The following is a 12,227-nucleotide window of genomic DNA, read 5'->3' on the forward strand; positions in this document are numbered from 1 at the left end:
ACTGAGGGCATGGAGCACAGCCTTCTCTCCCCCCCATTGCTTGTTGGCACAAGCAAACTGAATGCAGCTTGTCTGCCAACCAGAGTTCTCCTTTCCTAGAGGCTGTGAGATGCTGTTGGGCCCGGACGGTGCCTCATTCATCTTCTGTCGCCCAGTGCCTCACCCAGCATCCATAATGTTAATGGGTATTAAATATTTACCATCATGCACTGTGCTAAGTGCTCCACATGCATTATCTAATTTCATCCTCAAACAACTTTGGAAATACATGCTATTAATAATCTCATTTTACTGATGAGGATTCTAAGTAACATGCCTAAGGTCACACAGCTATTTAGTGAGGGCCCTGGGGATGGAATTCACAGCTCTCTGACCACATGGCCCTTGTTCTATATCTGTTAGATGGACTAAGTGGAGAAGGGCCCTGAATTCCATGCTAGGGAGCTTGAACTTTACACCATGGGCAACGGGGGAGACACTGGAAGGTTGTAAGCTGGGAGAGACGGGTCAGGTTAGGGCTTTGAAAAGACCACTTTCACAGCAGTGGGAAGATATTTTAGAGCTGATGACATTTGAGCAGGATGCCACTTTTCTGGCAAATCCCAATTCCTCCTTGTATTTTTTTTTTAAGTCTTGCCTTATCTCTTAGGGCAAGACTTATATGCAGAGTACATCATGAGAAATGCCGGACTGGATGAAGCATAAGCTGGAATCAAGATTGCAGGGAGAAATATCAATATCCTCAGATATGCAGATGACACCACCCATATAGCAGAAAGCGAAGAGGCACTGAAGAGCCTCTTGAGGAGTGTGAAAGAGTAGAATGAAAAAGCTGGCTTAAAACTCAACATTCAAAAAGCAAAGATTGGGTCCCATCACTTAATGGCAAATAGATGGGGAAACAATGGAAACAGTGACAGACTTTATTTTCTTGGGCTCCAAAATCACTGCAGATGGTGACCACAGCCATGAAATTAAAAGATGCTTGCTCCTTGGAAGAAAAGCTATAAAAAACTTAGCATGTTAAAAAGCAGAGACATTACTTTGCTGACAAAGGTCTGTCTAGTCAAAGCTATGGTTTTACCAGTAATCATGTATGGATGTGAGAGTTGGACTATAAAGAAAGCTGAGTGCCAAAGATTTGATCCTTTTGAACTGTGGTGTTGGAGAAGACTCTTCAAGGAGCCCCTTGGACAGCAAGGAGACCAAATCAGTCAATCCTAAAGGAGATCAGTCCTGAATATTCATTGGAAGGACTGGTGCTGAAGCTGAAGCTCCAATACTTTGACCAGCTGATGTGAAGAACTGACTCACTGGAAAAGACCCTGATGCTGGGAAAGATTGAAGGCAGGAGGAGAATGGGACGACAGAGGATGAGATGGTTGGATGGCATCACCGACTCAATGGACAAGAATTTGAGCAAGCTCTGGGAGTTGGTGATGGATAGGGAAGCCTAGCATGCTGCAGTCATGGAGTCTCAAAGAGTCAGACACGACTGAGCAACTGAACTAAACTGATCTCTTAGGGCAAGACATGGCGGGGAATGCCAAGGAAGGGGTGCAGTGACAGGAAAGGGAAACTAGTGGTAGAATACTACTGGGGAGAGGCCTCTCCTGCAGGGGAAGGGAGAAGCCAGGCAGTTCCCCCTCTCCATTTCCAAGATGCCAAGGCCCCCTCAGGGCTTCTAGTCAGGAAGCCAAAAGCACTAGGCCTTACACACTGTCCCATTGTGCACCTGCCTCCCGGGGGAACGCAGCCAAAGGTAAGATGGTGTTGCAACAAAGATCAGCTTCTGGGGGCGGCAGTGGAGGAGGCCTGGTCCCTTCTCTGGGCAGCTCATGATATCACTGGCTTTTCCAGCAAGTGGGGTGGGGAGTTACAGGAAATGGCCCGGGGCATCAGATAAGCTGAAGGAAGAGGCTGAGTAGCTGAAAGGACAGAACAGGTGGAGCTTCCCCCACCTGCTAAGAGGAGCCAGAGAGAGGACCAAGCCTGCTTGAGGCAGTCTTTGGGCTGAGAGGGGTCCCCTAGGGTCCCAAGATGCTGCTCTGCGTCACCTTGCTTCTCCTCCTGGGGCTGTCTGCATGCACTGTGGCAGGTGACAAGGAACTGGCAGGTGACAAGGAACTGGCAGTCGATGCTGAAGTGGGCTCCTGGGTGGCTGTGACCCTGGAGGTAGGTGCCTTTGGGGAGAGCAGGGCATGATAGCAAGAGAGCAGGTTGTACACTGCATGGTAGGGTGTCTGCCTCCCCTCTCTGGGCATGTTCAAGGCTGTCGCCCCTGGCCTGATAGACCTCCAAAGAGATACAAGCATATTTTGTTGTTGTTCAGTCACTCAGTCCTGTCCGACTCTTTACGACCCCATGGGCTGAAGTGTGTCAGGCTTCCCTGTCCTTCACCATCTCCCAGAGCTTGCTCAAACTCATGTCCATTGAGTCAGTGATGCCATCCAACCATCTCATCCTCTGTCATCCCCTTCTCCTCCTGCCTTCAATCTTTCCCAGCATCAGGGTCTTTTCCAGTGAGTCAGTTCTTCACATCAGCTGGTCAAATTATTGGAGCTTCAGCATCAGTCCTTCCAGTGAATATTCAGGACTGATTTCCTTTAGGATTGACTGATTTGATCTCCTTGCTGTCCAAGGGACTCTCAAGAGTCTTCTCCAACACCACAGTTCAAAAGGATCAATTCTTTGGCGCTCAGCCTTCTCTATAGTCCAACTCTAACATCCATACATGTCTACTGGAAAAACCATAGCTTTGACTAGACAGAACTTTGTCAGCAAAATAATCTCTCTGCTTTTTAATATGCTGTCTAAGTTTTTTATAGCTTTTCTTCCAAGGAGCAAGCATCTTTTAATTTCATGGCTGTGGTCACCATCTGCAGTGATTTTGGAGCCCAAGAAAATAAAGTCTGCCACTGTTTCCATTGTTTCCCCATCTATTTGCCATGAAGGGATGGGACCCGATGCCATGATCTTTGTTTTTTGAATGTTGAGTTTTAAGCCAGCTTTTTCATTCTACTCTTTCACCTTCATCAAGAGGCTCTTCAGTCCCTCTTCACTTTCTGCCATAAGGGTGGTGTTATCCACATGTCTGAGGTTATTGATATTTCTCCCTGCAATCTTGATTCCAGCTTGTGCTTCATCCAGTCCAGGATTTCCCATGATGTACTCTGCATATAAGTTAAATAAGCAGGGTGACAATATGCAGCCTTGGCATACTCCTTTCCCAATTTGGAACCAGTCCGTTGTTCCATATCTGGTTCTGTTGCTTCTTGACCTGCATACAGGTTTCTCAGGAGGCAGATAAGGTGGTCTGTTTCCCCAAACTCTTTAAGAATTTTCCAGTTTGTTGTGATCCACACAGTCAAAGGCTTTAGCGTAGTCAATGAAGCAGAAGTAGATGCTTTTCTGGAATTCTCTTGCTTTTTCTATGATCCAATGGATGTTGGTAATTTGATCTGATTCCTCTGCCTCTTCTAAATCCAGCTTAAACATCTGGAAGTTCTCGGTTCACGTACTGTTGAAGCAGAGCTTGGAGAATTTTGAGAATTACTTTGCAAGCATATGATATGAGTGTAATTGTGCGGTAATTTGAACATTCTTTGGAATTGCCTTTCTTGGGGTTGGAACAAAAACTTTTTCCATTCCTGTGGCGACTGCTGAATTTTCCAAATTTTCTGACATGTTGAGTGTAGCACTTTCACAGCATCATCTTTTAGGATTTGAAATAGCTCAGCTGGAATTCCATCACCTCCACTAGCTTTGTTCATAGTGATGCTTCCTAAGACCCACTTGACTTCGCATTGCAGGATGTCTGGCTCTAGGTGAGTGATCACACCATCATTGTTACCAGGTCATTAAGATTTCTTTTGTATAGTTCTTCTGTTTATTCTTACCACCTCTTCCTAATATCTTCTTCTTCTATTAGGTCCATACCTTTATTTTGCCCATCTTTGTGTGAAATGTTCCCTTGGTATCTCTAATTTTCTTGAAGAGATGTCTAGTCTTTCCCATTCTATTGTTTTCCTCTATTTGCACTGATCACTTAAGAAGGCTTTCTTATCTCTCCTTGTTATTCTCTGGTCTCTGCATTCAGATGGATATATCTTTCCTTTTCTCCTTTGTCTTTTGCTTCTCTTCTTTTCTCAGCTATTTGTAAGGCCTCCTCAGACAACTATTTTGCCTCTTTTTTTTGCATTTCTTTTTCTTGGGGATGGTTTTGATCACCGCTCCTATACAGTGTGAACCTCCATCCATAGTTCTTCAGGCACTCAATCAGATCTAATCCCTTGAATCTATTTGTCACTTCACCTGTATAACTGTAAGGGATTTGATTTATGTCATACCTGAATGGCCCAGTGGTGTATGGAATTAACAGTGTGTGTGTGTGTGAACAGTATGTGTGTGTGTATGTGTGTGAACAGTATCTGTGTTCATGCTTCATTTAACAAACTTATTTAACATATACATGTTCCTGACACTGTCCTAAAGGCCTCATAAATATTAACCCATTTAATCCTCATATCCACCTTGTGGGAAAGGCACCATTTCTATCCCCATATCACAGATAGGGAAACTGAAGCGTAGAAAGGTCAGGCCGCTCGTCCAATATTACACAGCTTCAAAAGCACAGCTGTACACCTTGCCCAATGTCTTATTCTGTATATCTGTGTCTCGGAGGACATTGTCCAGCACGTCCTTTCAAGGGGGTCAACTTAGAGTGGGATCACTGTTTTGTCTCACATGTAGAAACTTATTCCCTGATAAGAAATGGTTTGATTACCAGCCTCTCCTACTAAGCTGACCTGAGTGCTGTCAATGGGAAGAAATCTCACAGCTAGAGACACAGCGTCTGTGCCTCACCCCATCTGATCAGAGAGGCAGAGATCCTGACCTCGGAGGGTCCCATCAGACAGGGGCATGAGGCCAGTGGACTAGAGATACACAGGCAAAGTGCTCAGAGAAAGCATCCAGGAGGGCAGACGGGACAGGGCTGGGCCTGTCCCCTAGTCCGAGGACGGTGAGGACACTGGGGCTGCAGGACGAGCCATCAAGTAACAGCCATGCCTGGTGGCCCTCCTCCTGATGGGCTTCGTTCCTGGTTTGTCTGAACGGGAACTGTGTGCCGTTGAGAAGACAGCAGGCTAAGGAGATGAAGCTTCAAGTCTCAGCTTCTCCACTGACTCTGTGTGACCCGGGGACATCAGTTTCCTCACTTGTAAAATGGGAGGTGGGGGGGGGGGGAGTGGGGAGATGGCCCCCAAGGTTTTTTTTCCAGCTCTGACATGGAGTCTCTGCCAAACATCAGGGGACATGGCCCAGGCACTAGGAAGCTGTGTAACAGGGACCACTCTACACAGTTACATGGGAAACATCATCGATTTCAACCAGTGCCTCGTGGGACTTTCCACACTGCACCTGCATCTGATACTTCTTGGCTCACTCTCGTTTAACATCCCTCTGCTTCCCAAGACACAGAATTTGAGATATAGGAACCACCTCATCTGAATGAGGAATGATGCCTCTGTTAGGGATGATCTGATTTTCTCCCTTGCTCTCAGGACTCCCGGGCTGCAGCCTGGAGCTGGGGATTTGAGTTAAAGGAGTAAGAAGGGCTTCTGGTCTGGGCAAGAGTCCTTCCTGAGTAAAAGAAGCCTCCTAAAGGGCCCCAGAAACCTGAGGGGTGGGAGAAAAAAAACATTCTGTCCAGCTTGCATTTGAAGACTGCTTTTTACCAAGGCAAAGTGCTTTTCATAAGCTTTTCAGAAATAGGTCCAAATCCCCAAAGACACTTTTCCGGTTCCTGGCCAGGCTAGATGACTCCAGCCTGAGACAGCTGCCCCAGCCACTGATGTCCTGGAGAAGAGACAGACTGAAAGTGACTGAATTAGTCCAAGGCTTAGAAAACAATCCAGTCCTGATCCCAGAAGTTGGGATAAGCTGGGAGAGCCAAGGGGGTTTCCACTGCACCCCAGCCAGGTCCCCGCTTGTCCCTGAAGCTTCAGTGCTGCCCCTGGGGAAACTGGGAATGGACGAGCCGATGACCCAACCCCAGCTGCCAGCCTCCAGGTAGGCAGCTTGTGTTACTCTAGGGCTCTAGTCACCAGTCCCACCCTTCCTGGAAAAGGAGACCCCATCCTCTTCCCTATTCCCAGACTATCAGAGAAAGGGCCATTCGTTCGCCATCCTGCATCCCATACATGCTGAGCTGCTGTGTGTACCAGGCACTATGCCAGGTATTGGGGATACAAAGATGTGAAGATGGTCTAATGACTGTCACCCACTATCACTCTCTCCACTAGCAAGCATCTCTCCATCTCAGCAGAGCCAAGCAGGCCCTTCATCAGAGGCTCCAGTAGAAACCACGGAAGGAGAGGCCTTTGGCCAAGGTCACAAAGGTTAATGGAGAAATGAGAACTCAAATCTATAGTCCTTGGTCCAGAACTTTCACCCCACCAGCTCAAGGATGAAAATGTCTCTGCCTGAGGGAGTGGCCTCTGCCCCGGGCCACATGCCATGAGAGGCCCAGGTTAAATCCAGGACAATGAGGGGAGTGCCAGAGGAAGAGAGAAGAGCAGGAGTCTAGAGTCAGACTGAGTTTGGATTCTGACTCTGTCACTTCCTGTATGAACTTGGACAAGTCACCTAATCTCCACAAACCTGTGTCCCCATCTGTAAATGGATAATTCACATGGTGGTTGTGAAGCGTAAATGCCTGGAATGTCTGAGCTTTTGAGTTAGAGGACCTGGGTTCCAGTCTGGCTTCATCTCACATCCTGACTGGTAATCACTCTGAGCCTTAGTTTCCATCTGTAAAATGGAGACCCAAATAGTACTTTCTTTATGTGGTTCTGGTAAGGATTGAGTTAATATATGAAAGTGCTTAGGAACACTTTAACGTTAGCCATTTATTACTGCTGTTATTATTATTATTTACAGTATTGTATAAAATGTGAGGAGATCAATGCCAGCACAGAGCATGGGTCATTGAGATTGTTATTGTTCAGACTGTCTTGTTGTCAGCCTCCCCCGAACTCTAAGGAACTCTCTGCTTCTTCAGGAAGATGTCATCCCCAGCATCCTACTTCAGCTCCGGGATGTGAAGAAGGGCAAAGCGAGCCAGTTCTTTGGGCTAATGGGGAAGCAGGTAGGAGGTGAGTGACAGATGTGGGCGGATGCCCAGGGAGGAATGCTTCTGGGTGGGTTTTGACCCCAAACAGAGGCCCTAACTTAAAGCCCAGGACTCAGCATCCCTTACCCCAGTCCAGTAGGGGTCGCTCACGCCGTGGAATGAGATACAGTGTCCATGTCAATTGTTATCCAAATCAGGACATTTCAGAGACTGTTAGTTATGCCAGGCAACAGGTACAAACCACCCCAGCATCTGGGGAGTGCAGCGACCTTACGGGTGGAGACAAATATTTTGCACCCTGCTGGTGCCCCTCCTAGGCTACTGCGGAGGACTATGGAGAGGTGGTGGAACTTGAGATCTGCCTCTGATGTGAGTAAAGCCTAAGACGAAGCTTTCTATGAGATTCTGTTTAGTTCAAGTAGAATTATTAAAATGGATCTATGTTCCCTGAGGGCACTCTCGATGTGAAATCTGTATCCTGGGAGGACAAAGATAGAAAAAACCTGAACAGAGAGCAGTTTTCTTATTGACAACTAAATTTTGAAAAGTGGTTTTGGTGAAGATATGAAAGCACTGGCACTTCCATACACTTTAATACACTGTCCATTTGGAGGACATGTTGGCAATATCCATCAAAGTTGGCAACATGCATACCTTCTGACTGATAGGTTCGCTTCAGGAAATCCATCAAATAGAAATGCCATTGCTACATAAGCCCTGAGGTATTTGTGCCAAGTAGCAAGAATGTGAAAATAACCTAAAAACTATCAATGGGGGGATAATCAAAATATATCAGACATATCCATGGCCTTTTTTTCGCCTGTGCTGAGTCTTGCTGGCAGCACTTGGACTTCGCTAGTTGTAGCATGGGCCTAGTTAGTTACCCTGTATCATGCGGGATCTTAGTTCCCCAACCAGGGATCAACCCTGAGTCCCCTGAATTGGAAGGTGAATTCTTAACCACTGGACTACCAGGGAAGTCTGGCACATCCATGGCCTTTGTGGCCATTGAAATGGATGAGGCAGATCTGTGGAAAGATAGAGAAAGATTTCCAAGATATTGGCTAAGTGGAAAAAGCAAGTTATATAACAATACGTAAGATAAGAGCCTAAATGTTTAAAAAAATCACTGCATACTTACACACACACACACACACACACATATGAAAACATAAGGAGAGTTCCAGAAGGATAAATATCAAACTGTCACCAGTGTTTTACATCTAGGATAGGAAGTGAAGGTGAGGGAGAGCAAAAGTTAAGGGAGACTTTTACTACACTAACCTCTACCTTACCATTTCATAGTGGGCAGTTATTCAGAAACTGCTTTTGTAATTTTAAAAAATATATATAAAAATTAGAGAAAATCTTCCTGGTACATGCACCATGAAATAAAATAGAGAAAATTAACTTGTGACCAAACTTTGGCCTCAGTTTCTTTTACAAAATGAGTTTTGGCCTGGGCCATTTCAGAGGTCTCTTCCAAGTCCAGAAACCCAGGAAGCAGGAGGTGGGGGTATACGGGAAATATTTACTGAACACTGTGCTCACTTGTGACTAAATCTCATAATATAAAAAAAAAAAAAATCTCATGATATCCCCTTTATCACCAGCAGGGAAACTAAGGTTCACATAGGCTAAATACTTACCCAAGGATGCCCGACTCACACCAGGCAAAGACTCCACAGTATGCACACTTCTCACTACCCTAAACTGCCTTCTACCCAGAGTGTACCTTGTGGGGCTCAGTCACACCAGGACAACAGGGGGTGACCAGAGCCCCCAGACACCCACCAAAGGCGTGGATCCCAAAGAACCATGACCCGTTTCATCTCACTGGACCCCCAGGGAAGCAGGGCAACCCTCATTTCTTCTCTTTCCCCCAGGAACACCTCCCATCCAGTCAGAGGGAACAGGTAAGTGTTGTCCACACCTTCCCCCACGTGCTTCCTGGGGAAGACCAAGTTGTCAGAGAGGTGGGGGAGACGCTCTGGCCAGGGTGGGCATTGTCGAGGGTGGGGCTGGAGTGGTTTGGCTGCATGCTAGGCTTTCTGGCTGTTTCCTTAGAGAGGTGGTCTATGCGTCCCTAGGGAGCAGCTGCAAGGATGAGGAGAAGATGGCGATGAATCCAGTTCTGCCAAAGGTTCAAAATTACCGTGGGTCTAAAGCTGAATTGAAGAAACTCATCAATCCAGAAGGACCTTAAAACTGAAAACCCTAACCCTGTCTAAAATCCTTCAGTGAAAAGGGCAAATCGAAATCAATACAAACCAGCCTTTACCCACCACCTTTCAGTGCTCCCAGGAGCAAGCCACACACACCCTCCCGGCCACCCTCACTGAGGGGACTCCTAGCTCTACTTCTCCTTCCCTGCCCGCCTGCCCTACCCAGAGCCTGTCTTCATGGCCTAGGCATGGCGCCCTACTTGGCACACGGCCCTGCACTGTTCTGCTGGGTCACACGGCTGGTGTCCCCAGAGTAAAAACCACCCCACGGGCAGGTGAAAGTCTGCCATCTCCTCTGTCCCCACAGTTTCTATTAGAGGTGCTCATGAGGTATTTGTGGAAGGAAGGGCAGAAGGGAGGGAAAATGGAAGAGAAAGAGGAAGGAATCAATGAATGAATCAGTGAATGAAGAACCTCAGTTCCTAGAGAAATTACTCTATTCATGAGTCCCCAGTTCTGGCCCTGTCTTTCTTGGTTCCTAAGACAGTCTTCCTCTGCTTCACTTTCTTTTTCTTCTCTGTCTCCTCTCTTCATCACCAGGGTATCAGGGAGAACCAGTGGTCCAGAGGCAAGGAGGAGCAACTACAGAAGGTAGGTGATAGCTTCTCCACCAGCACACACAGGCACATTCTGCTCCCCACTCTCAGGGCCAGCTGAAGCCACAGAGAATGGTGTGTGGTTCTCCAGACCCTGGAACATTCCCCTTATTCCCTAATTGTTAGAGAGTCTTAAGGTATTTTCTGTCTTCAACAACCTAAATAAAGGCAATATCACTCTCGGAGGGGTTACCAGCTGACGCCTTCTGGCCTGGGCCACAACCACAAAGGCATTCAAAGGGGGTGCTCAATAAACAAACAAGAAGGTAAATGAATCAGTAGATAAGTCACTCAGGCTGGGGAAAGACTCATAGCTCAAGCTAGCAAGCTCAAGAGGAAGGGCAGGGGGTGACATAGCTGATTAAGACACCAAGCTCCAGTCTGCTTCCTTAATCCTGACCTCTCCCCCTAGAGCTGCAGACCTGTGGGCCCCTCTCTAGCTTCCTAGATAGAATACCTGCTCCTTCCAACAGAGGCTCTTAGGAATCAACGTGGGAAAATTCTCTATATTCCCCCAAGAGTTTTTCCTAAGTGTTTGAGCCGTTTCATTTGAAGGGCCATGGAAGTCACCCCAGTGCCAACATGGAAATGCACATCCCTCCATGCAAAGCATTGGCAGGAACCTCAGAAATAATCATTTTTCGGGGATGGAAACAATTTGCCCAAAGTCACACGGTGAACTGATAACAGAGCCAGGACTAAACACAGTCTCCTGCTCCCCAGAGTCCGGGCACTTCATGGGGCCCTCAGAGGGCCAATGGAATTTTAAGTGCTGGATTACCACTCCCTTTCTTTAAAGAGGATTAGGGAGGGTTGGCTCATCCACTCTCTAGAGGCATTTATGATTGAAAAAGGAAGCTCTGCCAGATTAACCTGGAATTTGATTGCCTTAAATAACAATTCAGGAGAAACCTGAATTGGGCAAATGGAGGGCCTTGAGTGGATGACCAGGGAAGGCCTCCAAGAGTGGAGGAGGCAGACAAGGCTCCCCTAACCACTGCTTATGTGCGGCACTCTTCCCAGGCAAAGAGGATGAGAACCGTGGGTCAGAGTGAGAGCCCCCACCCCACGCCTCCCAGAGGACGAAACCCTTCTCCTTACCTGGATGTAGCAGCCAACCAGCCGACAAGGCCAGCCCTCTTCTGCGTGTCTTCTGTGCTCACCACGTGTCCCTCCCACCACGCTGAACTCACTGGGCCCCTCCCAGGACTCTGGGTCTCAGGCAGCGGTCGTGCATAAATGCACTGTGGTCACCACTGTAAGCTAGCTAATGACCCCACACACGCCCGGACCTCACTGGATGGACCGAGCCTTCCTACCCCCGTTTCTCTAAATCCTGTGCCGATAACACAGCAAGGGTTCAATAAACCAATGAAGAGCGAATGATTTCTTCTCTGGTGCAGGGCAGAGGACAGGGGTGGCCTGGGCTCAACACCCTGCCCAGGGGCCTGGCATGTCAGCAGCCAGGAGACCTCTTCCAGAGTTGTAAAGGGAAATGCTAAATCGCCCTGGTCCCCACCTGAGGTGGGAAAACAGGCTTGGGACACAGGTAGCCCTTGCCTACCCACCATCATAACCTCAAGGACCCAAATTCATGTGTCTTTGGACTTGCAGAATTGGGGCCCAGGTCCTTCATCAATGCTCATCTCATCTCAGTTGAGGTGGCCCCTCAACTGACCACTCTGCTTTGGGGTCAGAGGCAGCTAGTCATTTGAAGAGCTCTAGTGTAAGGAAAAAGGCCACATCTCAGGGAGGTGACGGGGGACCAGTCCTGGCCCAGCTGTGGTCCTGGGAGGTGGTTCACTGTGACAACTCAATGTGAAGAAGCAGAAGAGAGGACTGAATATTTTATTCCCATGTTTGAAGTTGGAGACATTCAAGCTTTGGCTGAAGCCACTGACCATTCAGTAAGTTTCCTCTTTGGCTGGCACTATGCTGGGCCCTCAGGTGGGACTGGGAGCAGGGAGGGAGACTGGAATTTGTCCTTGAAGAACTACCGACCACAGATGGCAAAGGAGAAGTACTCACTCAAGGGAGCCCTTGCTCTCCAACAACCCTTTTCACACCCACCATGTCCCCTCAAGCTGGTGTCTGGACATGCCATTCCCCTCCCATGCTGGTGAATTCTTACTCAGAGGTCCCAACCCGGCAACTGCTCATTCACTCCCTCCACCGATTTCCCACAGCACTTTGCAAATTCTTCCACCACAGCACTCATATCTGATACAAAATTAACAGTTTATCTCAACAACAGGGTTTATCAAGTACACA

At 47.7% G+C, this 12,227-nt stretch overlaps 1 protein-coding gene across 1 annotated transcript; it reads left to right on the forward strand.

The window, feature by feature from the left end:
• Nucleotides 1-2,040: 2,040 nt before the first annotated feature.
• On the forward strand, nt 2,041-11,331 carry TAC4 (tachykinin precursor 4). Its single transcript, XM_043900782.1, has 3 exons — nt 2,041-2,175; nt 7,064-7,157; nt 10,980-11,331. Exons 1-3 carry the CDS (start codon nt 2,041-2,043, stop codon nt 11,009-11,011), a joined length of 261 nt encoding a protein of 86 aa, XP_043756717.1. The 3' UTR covers nt 11,012-11,331.
• Nucleotides 11,332-12,227: the final 896 nt, after the last annotated feature.

The sequence above is a fragment of the Cervus elaphus genome, chromosome 5 (assembly GCF_910594005.1).
Source record: "Cervus elaphus chromosome 5, mCerEla1.1, whole genome shotgun sequence".
In the NCBI taxonomy this organism is placed as follows: Eukaryota; Metazoa; Chordata; class Mammalia; order Artiodactyla; family Cervidae; genus Cervus; species Cervus elaphus.